Source organism: Anolis carolinensis, unplaced genomic scaffold (assembly GCF_035594765.1).
Source record: "Anolis carolinensis isolate JA03-04 unplaced genomic scaffold, rAnoCar3.1.pri scaffold_18, whole genome shotgun sequence".
NCBI lineage: Eukaryota > Metazoa > Chordata > Lepidosauria > Squamata > Dactyloidae > Anolis > Anolis carolinensis.
The window spans coordinates 5,321,056-5,337,011 of record NW_026943828.1 but is presented as its reverse complement, the minus strand read 5'-3'; the positions used below and the strand labels follow the sequence as shown (position 1 = coordinate 5,337,011).

General features: G+C 45.5%; 4 protein-coding genes across 6 annotated transcripts in view; 3 read left to right on the top strand and 1 right to left on the bottom strand.

The window, feature by feature from the left end:
* LOC134294684 (oocyte zinc finger protein XlCOF6-like) overlaps positions 1–15,953 on the top strand; it is a 196,020-nt gene extending 180,067 nt beyond the window's left edge. The window contains exon 2 of the mRNA XM_062966277.1: positions 11,380–15,953. Within this exon, the coding sequence (XP_062822347.1) occupies positions 12,588–13,445 (858 nt within the window). The 5' untranslated portion in view covers positions 11,380–12,587 and the 3' untranslated portion in view covers positions 13,446–15,953. The remainder of the gene's footprint in view (positions 1–11,379) is intronic.
* Positions 1–15,956, bottom strand: part of LOC134294681 (loricrin-like) — a 676,447-nt gene that overhangs the window by 572,469 nt on the left and 88,022 nt on the right. The gene's annotated exons all lie outside the window — the stretch shown is intronic.
* Positions 1–15,956, top strand: part of LOC134294692 (zinc finger protein 782-like) — a 121,174-nt gene that overhangs the window by 44,966 nt on the left and 60,252 nt on the right. The gene's annotated exons all lie outside the window — the stretch shown is intronic.
* Positions 1–15,956, top strand: part of LOC134294645 (zinc finger protein 658B-like) — an 81,979-nt gene that overhangs the window by 44,756 nt on the left and 21,267 nt on the right. The window lies entirely within an intron of this gene.

Sequence of the window (15,956 nt, the reverse complement as noted above, 5' to 3'; positions counted from 1 at the left end):
GAGGGAGAGGGCCTTCTCCGTGGTGGCCCCCCGGCTCTGGAACTCTCTCCCCAGGGAGCTCAGACTAGCACCCACCCTAACCACATTCCCAAAAAGCTTGAATGTGCTTTTGATTAATCAGCTGCACTCACCATACAGTCCAAATCGCCTTGCTGTCTCCTACCCTGTTTCCCTGAAAATAAGACATCCCCTGAAAGTAATACCTAGTAGAGGTTTTGCTAAATTGCTAAATATAAGGCCTCCCGCGAAAGTAAGATCTATCAAAGTTATTGTTTGGAAGCATGCCCACCGAACAGAACACCAGAGCATGCAGGATTGGTAAATGTACGTACCATAGATTGTTGTACATGAAAATAACGGTCGTAACAAGAAATTCTTGATAGAATTCAGAGTTTGGTTATGCTGGTTTGTGATGACAGCTACTGTACAGTATATAATAAATGTTCATTTTTTTTGTTCAACAATAAATGTGCATTCTTCTCTGTGGAAAAATAAGACGTCCCCTGAAAATAAGACCTAGCACATCTTTGAGAGCAAAAATTAATATAAGACACTGTCTTATTTTCGGGAAAACAGGGTAACACTTTACCCCACTCTGGTTCCACTATTCATGTTTCACTATTCACTATTCAAGTCAGCCCCTCCCATGTAATCCTAAATAGCCCCACTCCCCTGTCTAATTAATATGGTATGTGTTTTATCTTAAAGTTTTAAAATGGTTTGGTTCTTGTTATGTATTTTAATTTTGTAACTTATACTCTTTTTATGCATATGTCAACCTCGTAATACAGTAAAGCAATAAAATAGTAACAATAGCATCATAAAACATGGTATAAAAACAGTACAAAGGAATTGAACAAGAGTGAACTGGGCCAAAGGGTTATAATTTCCTCGCAGTGAAAATTATAAAGTGACAGAATAAAAGAATAGAATAATATGAAAATGGAATAATAGAACATGACAGTATAATTACACAATAATAGAATAATAATAATAGTAATAGAATAATATGAATATGCAATAATATAATATATTTAAGGGTAAAGGTTTTCCCCTGGCGTTGAGCCCAGTTGTGTCCGGCTCTGGGGGTGGGGGGTGGGGGGGCTCGCCTCCATTTCTGAGCCGAAGAAAGAGCCGGCATTGTCCGTGCCTCCAAGAGTCATGTGGCCACACGCAGCAGTACCTATTGATTTACTCACGTTTCCATGTTTTCAAAGTGCTAGGTTGGCAGAAGCTGGGGCTAACAGCGGGAGCTCACCCCACTCCCCGGATTCAAACCGCTCACCTTTCAGTCCGGAAGTTTAGCAGCTCAGCGGTTTAACCCACTGCACCACCAGGGGCTTCTTCATTATAATATATTACAATTACCATACTATAGTTTATTATGTATTCTTTTTATTATTATAACTAACTTGGGGGCCCGGCGGTGCCCGGGTTATTTGAGAATGGAATTGTTTGCCTTTGTTCCAAGTTTAGTCTCGATCCAGTGTCAGTTGTCTTCAATTGGTATGGGTGAACTACAACTCCCATATGTAAGTCCATGGTCCATCCCCCTCCAAATAGCGCCAGGATGTAAAGTAGGTCATGGGGACGCAATGTGTCAAGTTTGATCTTGATCAGTCATTGGTGTGGGTTGCAGTGGTCTGAGGAAGTGAGTGAAGGTACTGTAAATCCCATCTTCCCTGGTCAGTTGTTTCCTCAAACGGCAGGAGGACTTAAAGCTGGCCACATTGCACTTGTGTGTCAAGTTTGGTACAGTTTCATCATTCATGGGCATCACAGTGGTCTGTGGGAGGTGAATTGGATGAAGGTACTGGAAATCCCATCATCCTTGGTGCATTCTCCTGCAAACCACACCAGGACATAAATTGTGTCACATTGCACCTGTGTGTCAAGTATGGTATTGTTTCATCTTTCATGGGTATCACAGTGGTCCATGGGAGGTGAATTGGGTGAGGGTACTGCAAATCCCATCATCCATGGCCCACCCTGCGGCAAACTGGACCAGGGCGTAAAGGGGGCCACATTGCACCTGTGTGTCAAGTATGGTACAGTTTCATCATTCATGGGAATCACAGTGGCCTGTGGGAGGTGAATTGGATGAAGGTACTGCAAATCCCATCGTCCTTGGTCCATCCTCCCCCAAACTGCTGCAACATATAAAGTGTGTCATTTGGGATATATATACCAGATTTGGTTCAGTTCTGTCATATGTAGCAGTTGCTGTGGTCTCAAGAAGCGAGTGAAGGTACTGCATGTCCCATCTGTGTGCCAAGTTTGGTCCAGTTCCGTCACTGATGGGCATCGCAGTGGTCTGTGGGAATCGTAGCGATTGAAAGTACTACATATCCCATCACCCATGGCCCATCATCCTGCAAACGGCACCAGGACATAAAGCGCATCATGGGGTAGGCTCTCTGGAATTGTGGGAGTTGGAGTCCAAAACACCTGCCCAAGTTGGCCCATGCCTGGTTTAAAGGCTTCCATACAATCCTAGAGTGAGAAGGGGGCCCCAAAGGCCATCTAGTCGAACCCCTTTCTGCCATGGAGGAAGACACCATCCAAGCCTTCCCGACAGATGGCCATCCAGTCATAAATACGATTGGGAGATAGAGAGAGTCCTAGATTTGAAAGGGGTCTTTGAAGGTCATCCAGTCCAGCCCCTTCTGCTGTAAAGGAAGACACCATCCAAGCCCTCCTGACAGATGGCCATCCAGTCATACATACGATTGGGAGATAGAGAGAGTCCTAGATTTGAAAGGGGTCTCTGAAGGTCATCCAGTCCAGCCCCTTTCTGCTGTAAAGGAAGACACCATCCAAGCCCTCCTAACAGATGGCCATCCAGTCATAAATACGATTGGGAGATAGAGAGAGTCCTAGATTTGAAAGGGGTCTCTGAAGGTCATCCAGTCCAGCCCCTTCTGCTGTAAAGGAAGACACCACCCAAGCCCTCCTAACAGATGGCCATCCAGTCATAAATACGATTGGGAGATAGAGAGAGTCCTAGATTTGAAAGGGGTCTCTGAAGGTCATCCAGTCCAGCCCCTTCTGCCACAAAGGAAGACACCACCCAAGCCCTCCTAACAGATGGCCATCCAGTCATACATACCATTGGGAGATAGAGAGAGTCCTAGATTTGAAAGGGGTCTCTGAAGGTCATCCAGTCCAGCCCCTTCTGCCACAAAGGAAGACACCATCCAAGCCCTCCTGACAGATGGCCATCCAGTCATACATACGATTGGGAGATAGAGAGAGTCCTAGATTTGAAAGGGGTCTCTGAAGGTCATCCAGTCCAGCCCCTTCTGCCACAAAGGAAGACACCATCCAAGCCCTCCTGACAGATGGCCATCCAGTCATACATACGATTGGGAGATAGAGAGAGTCCTAGATTTGAAAGGGGTCTTTGAAGGTCATCCAGTCCAGCCCCTTCTGCCACAAAGGAAGACACCATCCAAGCCCTCCTGACAGATGGCCATCCAGTCATACATACGATTGGGAGATAGATAGAGTCCTAGATTTGAAAGGGGTCTTTGAAGGTCATCCAGTCCAGCCCCTTCTGCCACAAAGGAAGAGACCATTCAAGCCCTCCCGACAGAAGGTCATTCCAACCATACATACCATTGAGACATTTATTTATTTATGTATTTATTTAATTCTGATATTTCTCCCCCGCCTTTCTGCAATGGACCCAAAGTGGCTTGCAAGGTCATTCAGCCACGTGCTAACATCCACCATATAAATAAAACATAAAAGTAATGTCAAGCAATAGTAGTATAAATAAGAAATAGCAGGGTTCAGTGGGGCAGGTGAACTACAACTCCCATGTCAAGGACAGAACGCCACAAGATTCAAAGTAACAGAGTTTATTAGATTACAGAACTCAAAACATGCCCGTAAAACACAAGGGCCAGGCAGTATTTGCCTTTAGGAGCAAAAAGAGACAAAATAAATGTTCAAAAGATAAACCGGATTAAACCGGAGTTTAATCCGGGTAAAAAAACAAACTGCTTGCTTCAGCCTGGAACTAAACAAAACGAAAGCCAAGGAACAAAAGATACAAAGAATGCAACTAATTGGCAGCAGATTCCTCTCTGCTGCCAACACTGCTTAGAGTAACTTGCGTCGCTCCCACACACACACAGCAGACAGGATTTCCAACACGAACAGATCAGCCAGGGATTGTAGCAGTAGAGTAGACCAGTTCCGTTCCGTAGATCAAAGCCAGAAGCAGACGTTTGTAGTTTTCCAAGTCCAAGAAGGGGGGAAGACAAGCCGTGGTCAGTTCAGTCCGAGTTTTCAAAGCAGGAGATGGCGTCCGTCAAGAAGACGACGGAAGGTCAAGGTCTCAGCACAGGAAAACACACCAGTCTTCAGGAAAGCGTCCCACACACACAGATCCCAAGCGTTTGTCCAGATTACCTTGCCCAACGCAATTTGCAATTGCTCCCAAGCCCCATTTTATGCCAGTTACAAATCCTCATCACTGTCAGCTGTCCTCCTTAACCCGGGCGTTTCCTCATCACTTTCCTCGTCAGAGCTGGAACACCTCTGACTATGCCCAACAGCATCTCCAGCTGTGGATCCCGTCCCATCCCTCCAGCTAAGCCATGGGTCTGATCCTGAAGGTCCCCATTCATCTTCTATCCCATCATGGCCAGTGGCACCCAATTCCTCCCTTACCCGAGTCCAATCCATCTCATCCTCCTCCGAGCTAACCAGCCCCTCCTCCATTCTCTCCGTAAACCCCTCGAAAGACTCTTCGTCAGATGGTGCTGCAAATATGTCTCGCAGTCTTTTTCTCTCTCGCTCCTCGAGAGTATCTGACTCTCGAGGAGTCTTACGCCCACGTCTGTCAGTAACAGAGCCATGAGGCTCAATCATAACACTATCCCCTCTCACAAAGGCCTCCTCCCCCGATGGCGGAGAAGTGGCAGTGATACCCTCCGCTATAGCACCACCACGACTAGAGGTATCAAGTTTCAACAGCGAACGATGAAAGACTGGATGGACCTTTAAACTAGACGGTAAACGCAAACGAAACGCAACGGAAGAAATCTTTTTAACGATAGGAAAGGGACCCAAATACCGAGGCGCAAACTTTCCCCCAGCCTGTTTAATATGTTTGGAAGATAACCACACCAAATCCCCTTCTTCCAACTCCTCCCCTGCCTGCCTGTGGCGGTCAGCCTGAGTCTTCTGCGTTGCCTTAGCTTCCAACAGTAAGCGACGGGCAACATCATGCAATGCAGCCATTTCCGAAGAGCGGTACACAGGGTCCGAAGAGACCACATTGGTCGACAGCGCCACACCTCCCCGTGGGTGAAAACCATAAGTTAGCTCAAATGGCGTATGCTGACTAGACGTGTGCACCGCATTGTTGTAAGCGAATTCCGCCACCGGTAACCACTTCACCCAAGCCGTGGGTTGATCTAAACAAAAACAACGCAAATACTGCTCTAAGAGCCCATTAACCCGTTCCGACTGTCCATCCGTTTGCGGATGAAAGGCTGAAGAAACGTTTAACTTAGTCCCCAAGCACTCATGGAAGTGTTTCCAAAAGCGTGACACAAATTGCGGAGCCCTATCTGAAATAATCACCTCGGGTGCTCCGTGCAAACGATAGATGTGCTTAGTAAATAGTAAGGCCAACGTAGGGGCCGCCGGAATGGTTGAACAAGGAATAAAATGAGCCAGTTTACTAAATAAATCCACCACCACCCAAATACAAGTATAACCCCCAGACTTAGGCAAATCTGAAATAAAATCCATGGAAATGATTTGCCATGGCCTCTCCGGAACAGGTAGAGACGACAACAACCCTCTAGGGCGCCCAACAGGCGTCTTACTCTGCTGGCAAACGGCGCAGCTGTCACAAAAGCGCAGAATGTCTTGCCGCATCTTTGGCCACCAGTAGCTCCTGGTGATAAGCTGTACGGTCTTGAACCTGCCAAAGTGCCCAGCCATGGGTTCGTCATGGTGGGCTCTAATCACCTCCAACCTGAGGGCCCCCACTGGTACGTAGACCTGCCCCCTGCGTACCAATACCCCGTCTTGATCTTGTAGATGCGGCAGTATGGTACAGTTACCTGCTGAGAGCAGCATCAGTTGCTCCTGAGTCCACACATCATCCCTCTGAGCCTCAAGGATCTGGTCATGTAACCCGAGCTCATTATCTACAACACACAGAGAGGCAGTAGGCAAGATGGTCTGACATACTACCTGCTCATTGGTCTTAAACTCCGGCTTGCGGGATAAAGCATCGGCCCGCAAGTTTGCCTTCCCCTCCACGAACTGCACCTTGAAGTTAAACCTGGAGAAAAACAAAGCCCATCGGATTTGACGCTGGTTTAACTTCTTTGCTGTTTGCAAGTGCTCTAAGTTCTTGTGATCAGATCTGACCACGATCTGGTGCCGTGCCCCTTCAAGCCAGTGCCGCCACACCTCAAACGCCACCTTAATCGCCAACAACTCCTTCTCCCATATGGTATAGTTCTGCTCGAAGGGTGTTAGTTGCCGCGAGTAAAATCCACAGGGACGCAAGGTCCCTGAGGAATCCTTCTGAGACAATACAGCCCCCAACGCGTAGCTAGAAGCGTCCGCTTCTACCACGAACGGTTTGTCAACATCAGGATGGGTTAGTATGTTGTCCGATTGAAAACTAGACTTAAGTTGTAGAAACGCCTCGTGAGCTTCCCGCCCCCACACAAATGGCTGTTTCTTGCGCAGGAGCTGCGTCAAAGGTACCGTGAGCTTTGCAAAATTCGGAATAAACTCCCGGTAGTAATTAGCGAAACCTAAGAACCTTTGTACATCCTTCTTAGTCTTCAGCTCTTGCCATGAGTTGACGGCGTCAACCTTATGTGGGTCCATTTTAAGTTCCCTACCTGACACTACATGACCTAGGAACTCCACTTCAGGCACATGAAAGACGCACTTGGAAGCCTTGGCGAAAAGCCCATTAGCCCGCAGTCGGTGCAGAACCTGCTTGACATGTTGACGATGTTCTTTCTCGTCCTTAGAAAAAATCAAGATATCATCCAAATAAATCACTAAAAATTGGTCAATTAGGTCCCTGAACACATCGTTCATGAACCTCTGGAAGACCGCAGGAGCATTACAAAGCCCAAAAGGCATGACTCGGAACTCGTGGCATCCGAAACACGTGTTAAATGCCGTCTTCCATTCATCCCCTTCCCGTATACGGATTAAGTTATAGGCCCCCCGCAGGTCAAGCTTGGTAAAGACCTTAGCCCCTTGCACCCTTGATAACAGTTCCGAGATTAAGGGTAGCGGGTACCTATCCCGAATGGTGTATTTGTTTAGGATCCGATAGTCGCAGACCAGCCTAAGTTCCCCAGTCTTTTTGGCTACAAAGAATACTGGTGCCGCAGTTGGAGAACTAGATGGGCGAATAAACCCCTTGGCTAAATTTTCATCTAGAAACTCCCGCAAAGCTTGCCTTTCCGGTACAGTCAAGGCATACAGCCTCCCTGCTGGCAATTTCGCACCTTCTGCCAACTTGATGGCGCAATCATATGGCCTGTGCGGTGGTAATTTGTCCGCTTCTCTTTTACAAAATACATCAGAGAACTCCCCATACTCCGCAGGCACTCCCTCCATATCAGAATGAGTAACATTTAGAGTGCAACAATCCTGCCTCTTTAAGATCACTTTACGTGTTGCCCAATCTACTTGTGGGTTTACTACAGCTAGCCAATCCATCCCCAAGATCACATCATATCTAGGCAAGCTTGTAATATCCCACACAAACGTTCCCGTTACTCCCTGCACCTCCCACATTACTGCTGAGGTTTCATGATTAACCACCCCAGTCTCCAGCAGTCTCCCATCTGCTCCTTCCACCCACACGTCGCATGCCTTGCGCACTCTAGGAATGCCATGCTTCTTAGCAAACTCAATATCTACATAAGAGACCGTAGCCCCTGAGTCCAGCAGTGCCAAAGTAGAAACAAGTTCCCTTCCCCCAACAGATAATGTAATGGGTACGAAAACATGCTTCCTCCCCTCAGTTGACTGCTTGAGGAGCCCTAGTGCGTTGGACTCACGTCGCACTAGGGCTGGCCTTTTCCCGAAAGCTGGGAAGGTTTCACATTACAATTTTTGGCAAAATGCCCAGCATTCCCACAGTACAAACACAAGCCCAGCTGCCTCCTACGGCTCTTTTCCTCTGTAGACAGCTTTTTAAAGACCCCAAGCTCCATAGGCTCTTCCCCCATCACCACAGGTGCCCTGGTTACATGCATGGGTGGCGCACACATTGCTTTTGAGTGTTTACGAGCCTCGAACCTTGCGTCTAAGCGCAGCACCTTAGCTACTAAGGCGTCCCAACTTTCAGCCGGCTCCAAGCGTGCTAATTCATCCTGGAGCATATCACTTAACCCGGCAGTAAATAAAAGCATGAATGCATTTTCCCCCCAATCCAGCTGGTGGCGATACAGGTTAAACTTATTTAAGTAATCCAAAACAGTCCCCTTTCCCTGTTTCAACCGATACAGAGCCCACCCAGCGTTCTCCGTGCGGAGAGGATCCCCAAAAGTATCAGTTAACAACTTTTTGAAATTATTCAAATTGTCCTTGACTGGGTCATTTCCCAAAATTAAATTAGTGGCCCATTGTCCTGCGGGACCGGTCAACAAACTCAAAATAAAGGCCACCTTGCTAGTGTCTGTAGGAAAAGCATGAGCACTGAGCTGAGAAAAATAAAGCTCCACTTGTGCCAAAAAGGTTGGCAACTTGCACCTGGTTCCGTCAAAGCGTTCAGGAGTCAAAACATGTCCTTTCACAGCATGAACTGTTTGGCTAACGGTAAAGGCCGTTTGCAATTGATCAAATTTGGCCCTTAACTCATCCATCGTCTTCCTGACGGGTTTATTGCTGCAATAAACTTTTTATGGGCGTTGGGCAATCTGTCAAGGACAGAACGCCACAAGATTCAAAGTAACAGAGTTTATTAGATTACAGAACTCAAAACATGCCCGTAAAACACAAGGGCCAGGCAGTATTTGCCTTTAGGAGCAAAAAGAGACAAAATAAATGTTCAAAAGATAAACCGGATTAAACCGGAGTTTAATCCGGGTAAAAAAACAAACTGCTTGCTTCAGCCTGGAACTAAACAAAACGAAAGCCAAGGAACAAAAGATACAAAGAATGCAACTAATTGGCAGCAGATTCCTCTCTGCTGCCAACACTGTGCTTAGAGTAACTTGCGTCGCTCCCACACACACACAGCAGACAGGATTTCCAACACGAACAGATCAGCCAGGGATTGTAGCAGTAGAGTAGACCAGTTCCGTTCCGTAGATCAAAGCCAGAAGCAGACGTTTGTAGTTTTCCAAGTCCAAGAAGGGGGGAAGACAAGCCGTGGTCAGTTCAGTCCGAGTTTTCAAAGCAGGAGATGGCGTCCGTCAAGAAGACGACGGAAGGTCAAGGTCTCAGCACAGGAAAACACACCAGTCTTCAGGAAAGCGTCCCACACACACAGATCCCAAGCGTTTGTCCAGATTACCTTGCCCAACGCAATTTGCAATTGCTCCCAAGCCCCATTTTATGCCAGTTACAAATCCTCATCACTGTCAGCTGTCCTCCTTAACCCGGGCGTTTCCTCATCACTTTCCTCGTCAGAGCTGGAACACCTCTGACTATGCCCAACAGCATCTCCAGCTGTGGATCCCGTCCCATCCCTCCAGCTAAGCCATGGGTCTGATCCTGAAGGTCCCCATTCATCTTCTATCCCATCATGGCCAGTGGCACCCAATTCCTCCCTTACCCGAGTCCAATCCATCTCATCCTCCTCCGAGCTAACCAGCCCCTCCTCCATTCTCTCCGTAAACCCCTCGAAAGACTCTTCGTCAGATGGTGCTGCAAATATGTCTCGCAGTCTTTTTCTCTCTCGCTCCTCGAGAGTATCTGACTCTCGAGGAGTCTTACGCCCACGTCTGTCAGTAACAGAGCCATGAGGCTCAATCATAACATCCCATATGCAAGTCCATCATCCATGGTCCATCCCACTCCAAACAGGGCCCGGATGTATAGTAGGCCATGGGGACTGTATGTGTCAGGCCTGTTAGAGTGAGTAGGCCAAAGCCTGCTCTGTGGTAGTTTTTTGCCTCAGTAAAAATTGGGGGGGGGGGGGGGGAGTAAACGATCCTTAAAAGGAAAGAATAAAAAGATAGTCATGATTTTCTCTTTAGTCTGCTGTGAATAGTATTTACGTACTGCCGCCTGACCTTGTTGAAGGAGAGTGCTGTATCCAAAAGACACAGGCAAAAGCTGCTCTGTTTGGAACCATGGGGAACAGGGAAGATGGCCGCCTCTTTTGCGGCCTAGCACAATGGAGCCAGGCTGCGAGGCCTGAAACGTGTTAGCCAAATGATCAAAGGAGGCTTGGATTGGGGCTTTGGGGGCTAGAAGTGTTCAGAAGCATATCGTTCAAAAGATAATAACAATGTTCTCTGCTGTCTTTTGAGGCAAGTAGGGCCTTACAAAGAAGTTGAAAGCTGAGGCAAGATGGCGTCTTCCTTTTCGGCCTAGCAGCGAGGGGCCAGCCTGGAAGGCCTTAAACATGTCAGCAGAGGGGCCAAAGGGGGCCATCCGTTGTCAGTGGGTTCATGGGGTGATGTGTGTCAAGTTTGGTCCAGGTCCGGCCTTTCTGGTGGTCCCAGTGGTGTTTTGGATTACCAAAGTGTAGGCCGAGGTTGTTAACTCTCCCAAAGCTAGCATCGTTCTGAGGAGAGAAGTAGGCCGAACGAAGCCAGTTGGTAGTAGTTTTTCCCTCAGCGATCCCAGTGGCCTGTGAAAGTGGCGGCCAATCAGAGCTGGCCCATATTCCGGCTGGCCAATTAGAAAGCTGATCCATATTCTGCGAGGCCAATCAAAACGTGAGCACATATTCCGCCAGGCCAATCAAAACGCTGATACATATTCCGATTTCACTTTTATTATATATATATAGATGTTATATTGTATTAGTATATTATGTTATTATTATCAAATAATATATTATGTGAGATTTCTTTTTTTCCACAATATACTTTATTATTATATATTATGTCATACTATATTACAATTTTACATTATCGTATGATTATTAATATATTATTATTATTATTTTATCACAATATAATGTATCCTATCCGATTTGTCATCGATGCCTTCGTTTGGGCTTCACGCAAATCTACCCCTATACAACCCTGTGCTTTGACCAAAGTCAAATTGTAATCATGATATAATATTAAAAATAATTATAATATTTTATTAAATATTATTGTATTCTTTTTATGATATTATACTATTATTTTTATAATAATATATTTTTATATTTTCCCTCCTCCCTCCCTCCCCCCTCCCTTTGTCACACAGCAAACAGAGGAATTGATCAGCAGCTGAACAGACTGGAGAGAGAGAGAGAGAGAGAGAGAGAGAGGTCTGGGGAGAACTGGCCCTGATTTAGAGGAGTTGTAGGGACTGGGATGTATAGTTCACCTGCCATCTAAGAACTGCACTCTGAACCCCACCAATGATGGACCTGGAACTCACACAGGCCCAACACGGCCAACTTTGCATACTGATGGGGTTTGGGGGCGATTGACCTCGACTTCCAAGAGTTATAGTTCACCCATATTGGAATGTATAGTTCACCAACAATCAGTGAGGACTCTGAACTCCACCAACAATTGACCTGGAACTAACTTGGCAAACAGAACCCCCATGACCAGCAAAAAATACTGGAGGTCTTTGGGGGGAATTCACCTTGATTTGGGGGAGTTGTAGTTCACCTGCATCCAGAGAGGACTGTGAAGCCAAACACGGATGGATCTTGACCAGACTTGGCACACGGACCAGATATGCCGAGATGTGATTACTGGAGGGGTTTGGAGGGACTGATCTTCCTTTCTGGGAGTTGTAGTTCACCCACAACCACGGAAAGTGCGACCTCCACTGATGATGGATCTGGACCACACTTGGCACATGGAACCCCATGTAACTCAACCTACTGGAGGAGTTGGAGGGGACAGACTCACCATGGTGGGAGTTGTAGTTCACCCTACAGCCAGTAAGCACACTGGACCCCACTCGTGATGCGTCAAGAGCAAACTTACCCAACATACAAACTTGGAAGTATTGATGGAGTTTCTGGGGGTTAACTTGGCATGATGGGAGTTGTAGTTCACCCACAATCTTATGAGTTTTGGACAATTAAAACACTGACTTTGTGATCTTGCTGAATTCCTACATTCACTTTGGATTATAGAGCAGAACGGAAGAGTCGGAGGAGACTGCAGGAGGCACCCAGTCCAGGCCTCTGCCGTGCAAGGAAAGTGCAAAGTACCCCTGACAGATGTGCATCTGGCCTCTGGTTAAAGGATTCCAGAGGAGCCTCCACTACATTTTGAGGCAGAGAGTTCCACTGCCGAACAGTTCTTACAGTCAAGAAGTTCTTCTTAATGTTTAGATGGAATCTACTTTCCTGTAATTTGAACCCACTGCTGTGAGTGATCAGAAAGGGAAAAATAAGAATCAAGTGTCCATATTGGAATTAAATATACATAGCACATAACTCTGTTGACATGGAGGAGAAAGCATATAAATGTATCGAATGTGGAAAGAGCTTTAGTCAGCATGGAAACCTGAAGAGACATCAAAGGACTCACACTGGGGAGAAACCCTATAACTGCCTGGAGTGTGGACAGAGCTTCAGTGATTGTTCAGGCCTACATTCACATAAAAGGACTCACACTGGGGAGAAACCCTATAAATGCCTGGAGTGTGGACAAAGCTTCACTCAGAGTTCAGGCCTACGTAGACATCAAAGGACTCACACTGGGGAGAAACCCTATAACTGCCTGGAGTGTGGACAGAGCTTTACTCAGCAGGGGCACTTACATTCACATCAAAGGACTCACACGGGGGAGAAACCCTATACATGCCTGGAGTGTGGACAGAGCTTTGCTTGTAGTTCAGGACTACGTTCACATCAAAGGACTCACACTGGGGAGAAACCCTATAACTGCCTGGAGTGTGGACAGAGCTTCACTCATAGTTCAGCACTACGTAGACATCAAAGGACTCACACTGGGGAGAAACCCTATAACTGCCTGGAGTGTGGACAGAGCTTTACTCATAGATCAGGCCTACGATCACATGAAAGGACTCACACTGGGGAGAAACCCTATAAATGCCTGGAGTGTGGACAGAGCTTCACTCATAGTTCAGGTCTACGTTCACATCAAAGGACTCACACTGGGGAGAAACCCTATAACTGCCTGGAGTGTGGACAGAGCTTCACTCATAGTTCAGGTCTACGTTCACATCAAAGGACTCACACTGGGGAGAAACCCTATAAATGCCTGGAGTGTGGACAGAGCTTTGCTCAGAGTGGAAATTTACGTTCACATCAAAGGACTCACACTGGGGAGAAACCATAGAAATGCATGGAGTGTGGACAGAGCTTTTCACGGAGTGAGTTTATACATAAACATCATAAAATTCACCCTGAAGATAATGGTGTTAATTGACCCCAGAGTGTCATTCTAACATGTACAAAAGCAACTCTTGCACATTTTGGAAATTCAAGCTCAAAGTTGGGACATTTCATCACATGTGGTGTATTGTAGAAATATTGAACTAAAATATGTTCCATTCTGGAAGGAAACAAGGTTACATGAAACTAGAGTTTTATATGCTGAGAATGTTGGATGATCAATTAGGATGAAAGCATGGGTAGTTACTGCGAGATACTAAAGTGAGAATTGACAGGGATGGAAGGAATGTTTTATTCCAAAGCAAAAATAATGGCTTATGAAGATCTGCAAATTAGCCAAAACGAACAAACTGACAACAATGTGGGCAAATGTCAGTTGTAATATCTATTAATTGGAAGAGTGTTATCAGAAATAGAAGTGTGGTTATATTATATTATCTAAAGGGAGAAGAATAATGAGAGTTAAAAATTAACAGATCGAATGAGGCCTTTAGGCACGTATCCCTATCTGATTTCTAGTTCAGTTGTGTGTTTATGTAGGTAATTGTTTCGATAGTGTGTTTGTTTCTGATTTAGTTTTGTATCTCTTGTAGTTAGTTTCATGTTCAGTTGAAGCATTATATATAATTTCTGCATTTTTTGTATTGTTGCTTTTAATCTTTTTTATTATTTTTTTTGCAAAAAAAGAGGGGGATTTAAAAGGGTCAAAACTGCTGAAACTGGAAGTGTGGATAGACCCGGTTTTAGCCCAAAATGGGGTTTAATGTTTAAATGCCTTTGGACATCATTTCCTTCCTCGGTGTTGGTGGCATGGGTTTGGCACCAGTCCAGCAGCTCAGTGGTTTAACTCTCTGGAGGCAAATTTGAATGCTGCAATTAGCCAGAATGAGTAGCACATAATGGCCTTTCAGCTTCAAAGCCTGGCTGCTTCCTCCCTGGGGGAATCCTAGGAGGTGTTAACTGGCCCTGGTTGTTTCATGTCTGGAAATCCCCTGTTTTCAGAGTGTTGTTCTTTGCAATGTTTTCTGTTCTTCTACTGCCTGTGTAGATAAAGGAGTACCCATGTGCAGAGCTTGAGGGCACACTCTCAAAAAGAATGACTGTGGCCTTCACACAGCAGAGGATTGGCCAGGCTTTGATGATGCAAGGCTATTCAGTACTATTCATGCTGGCCAACAAGGGATTCCCCTAGGTAGGAAGCAGCCAGGCAAGTGGGGTTTATATCCCTGTGGAATAATCTCCAGGGTGGGAGAAAGAACTCTCGTCTGTTGGAGGGAAGTATGAATGCTGCAATTAGCCAGAATGATTAGCATGTAATGGCCTTTCAGCTTCAAAGCCTGGCTGCTTCCTCCCTGGGGGAATCCTTTGTTGGGAGGTGTTAGCTGGCCCTGGTTACTTCATGTCTGGAATTCTCCTGTTTTCAGGGTGTTGCTCTTTATTTACTGCCCCCAATTTTAGAGATTATATTGTTCTGTATTATTATACCACAGTAATTATTATATATTATGTTTATAATCTTACGTTATCTGCTTAGAACTGGATTATATGTGGCCCCTTCTACACAGCTGCATAAAATCCACACTGAAGTGGATTATATGGCAGTGTGGAATCAAGATAATCCAGTTCAAAGCAGATGCTGTGGATTATGTGCCTCTGGGTTATATATCTGTGTGGAAGGGCCTTGAGTCTACACTGCCATATAATCCAGATCAAATCAGATTCTATAGGCAGTGTGGAAGAGGCCTAAGTGAACTCTACCTGTCTCCGAGGCGCTTCTATTGTCTGTGGCCCTGAGAAAACAGAGGATTTGCCAGACTTTGGTGATGGGAATCCTTTGTTGGGAGGTGTTAGCTGGCTCTGATTGTTTCCTGTGTGGAATTCCCCTGTTTTCAGAGTGTTGTTCTTTATTTAGTGTTCTTATTTTAAGAGATTGTATTGTTCTGTTATACCACAGTAATTTTTATATATTCTGATATTAGTGTTTTTGAATACATGGAGCCAGATTGTATTCATTTTCACAGTTCACAGCAACATAATAATAATAATAATAATAATAATAATAATAATAATAATAATAATAATAGTAATAATGACTTTGGTAATACACACTGCTTCACTCCCTTCTCAGCTTCCTTTCTGGAAGAATCCTTTCTTGGGAGGTGTTAGCTGGCCCTGATTGTTTTCTTTCTGGAATTCCCAAATTTCCTGCTTTCAGCTTGTTGCTCTTTATTTACTGTCATGGTTTTAGAGATTCTGTTGTTTTATATTATTATACCACAGTAATTATTTCATATTACACTAGAATCTCACTTATCCAACATTCGCTTATCCAATGTTCTGGATTACCCAACATAGTCTGCCTTTTAGTAGTCAATGTTTTTGTAGTCAATGTTTTAAATGCATTGTGATATTTTGGTGGTAAATTTGTAAATACAGTAATTACTACATAGCATTA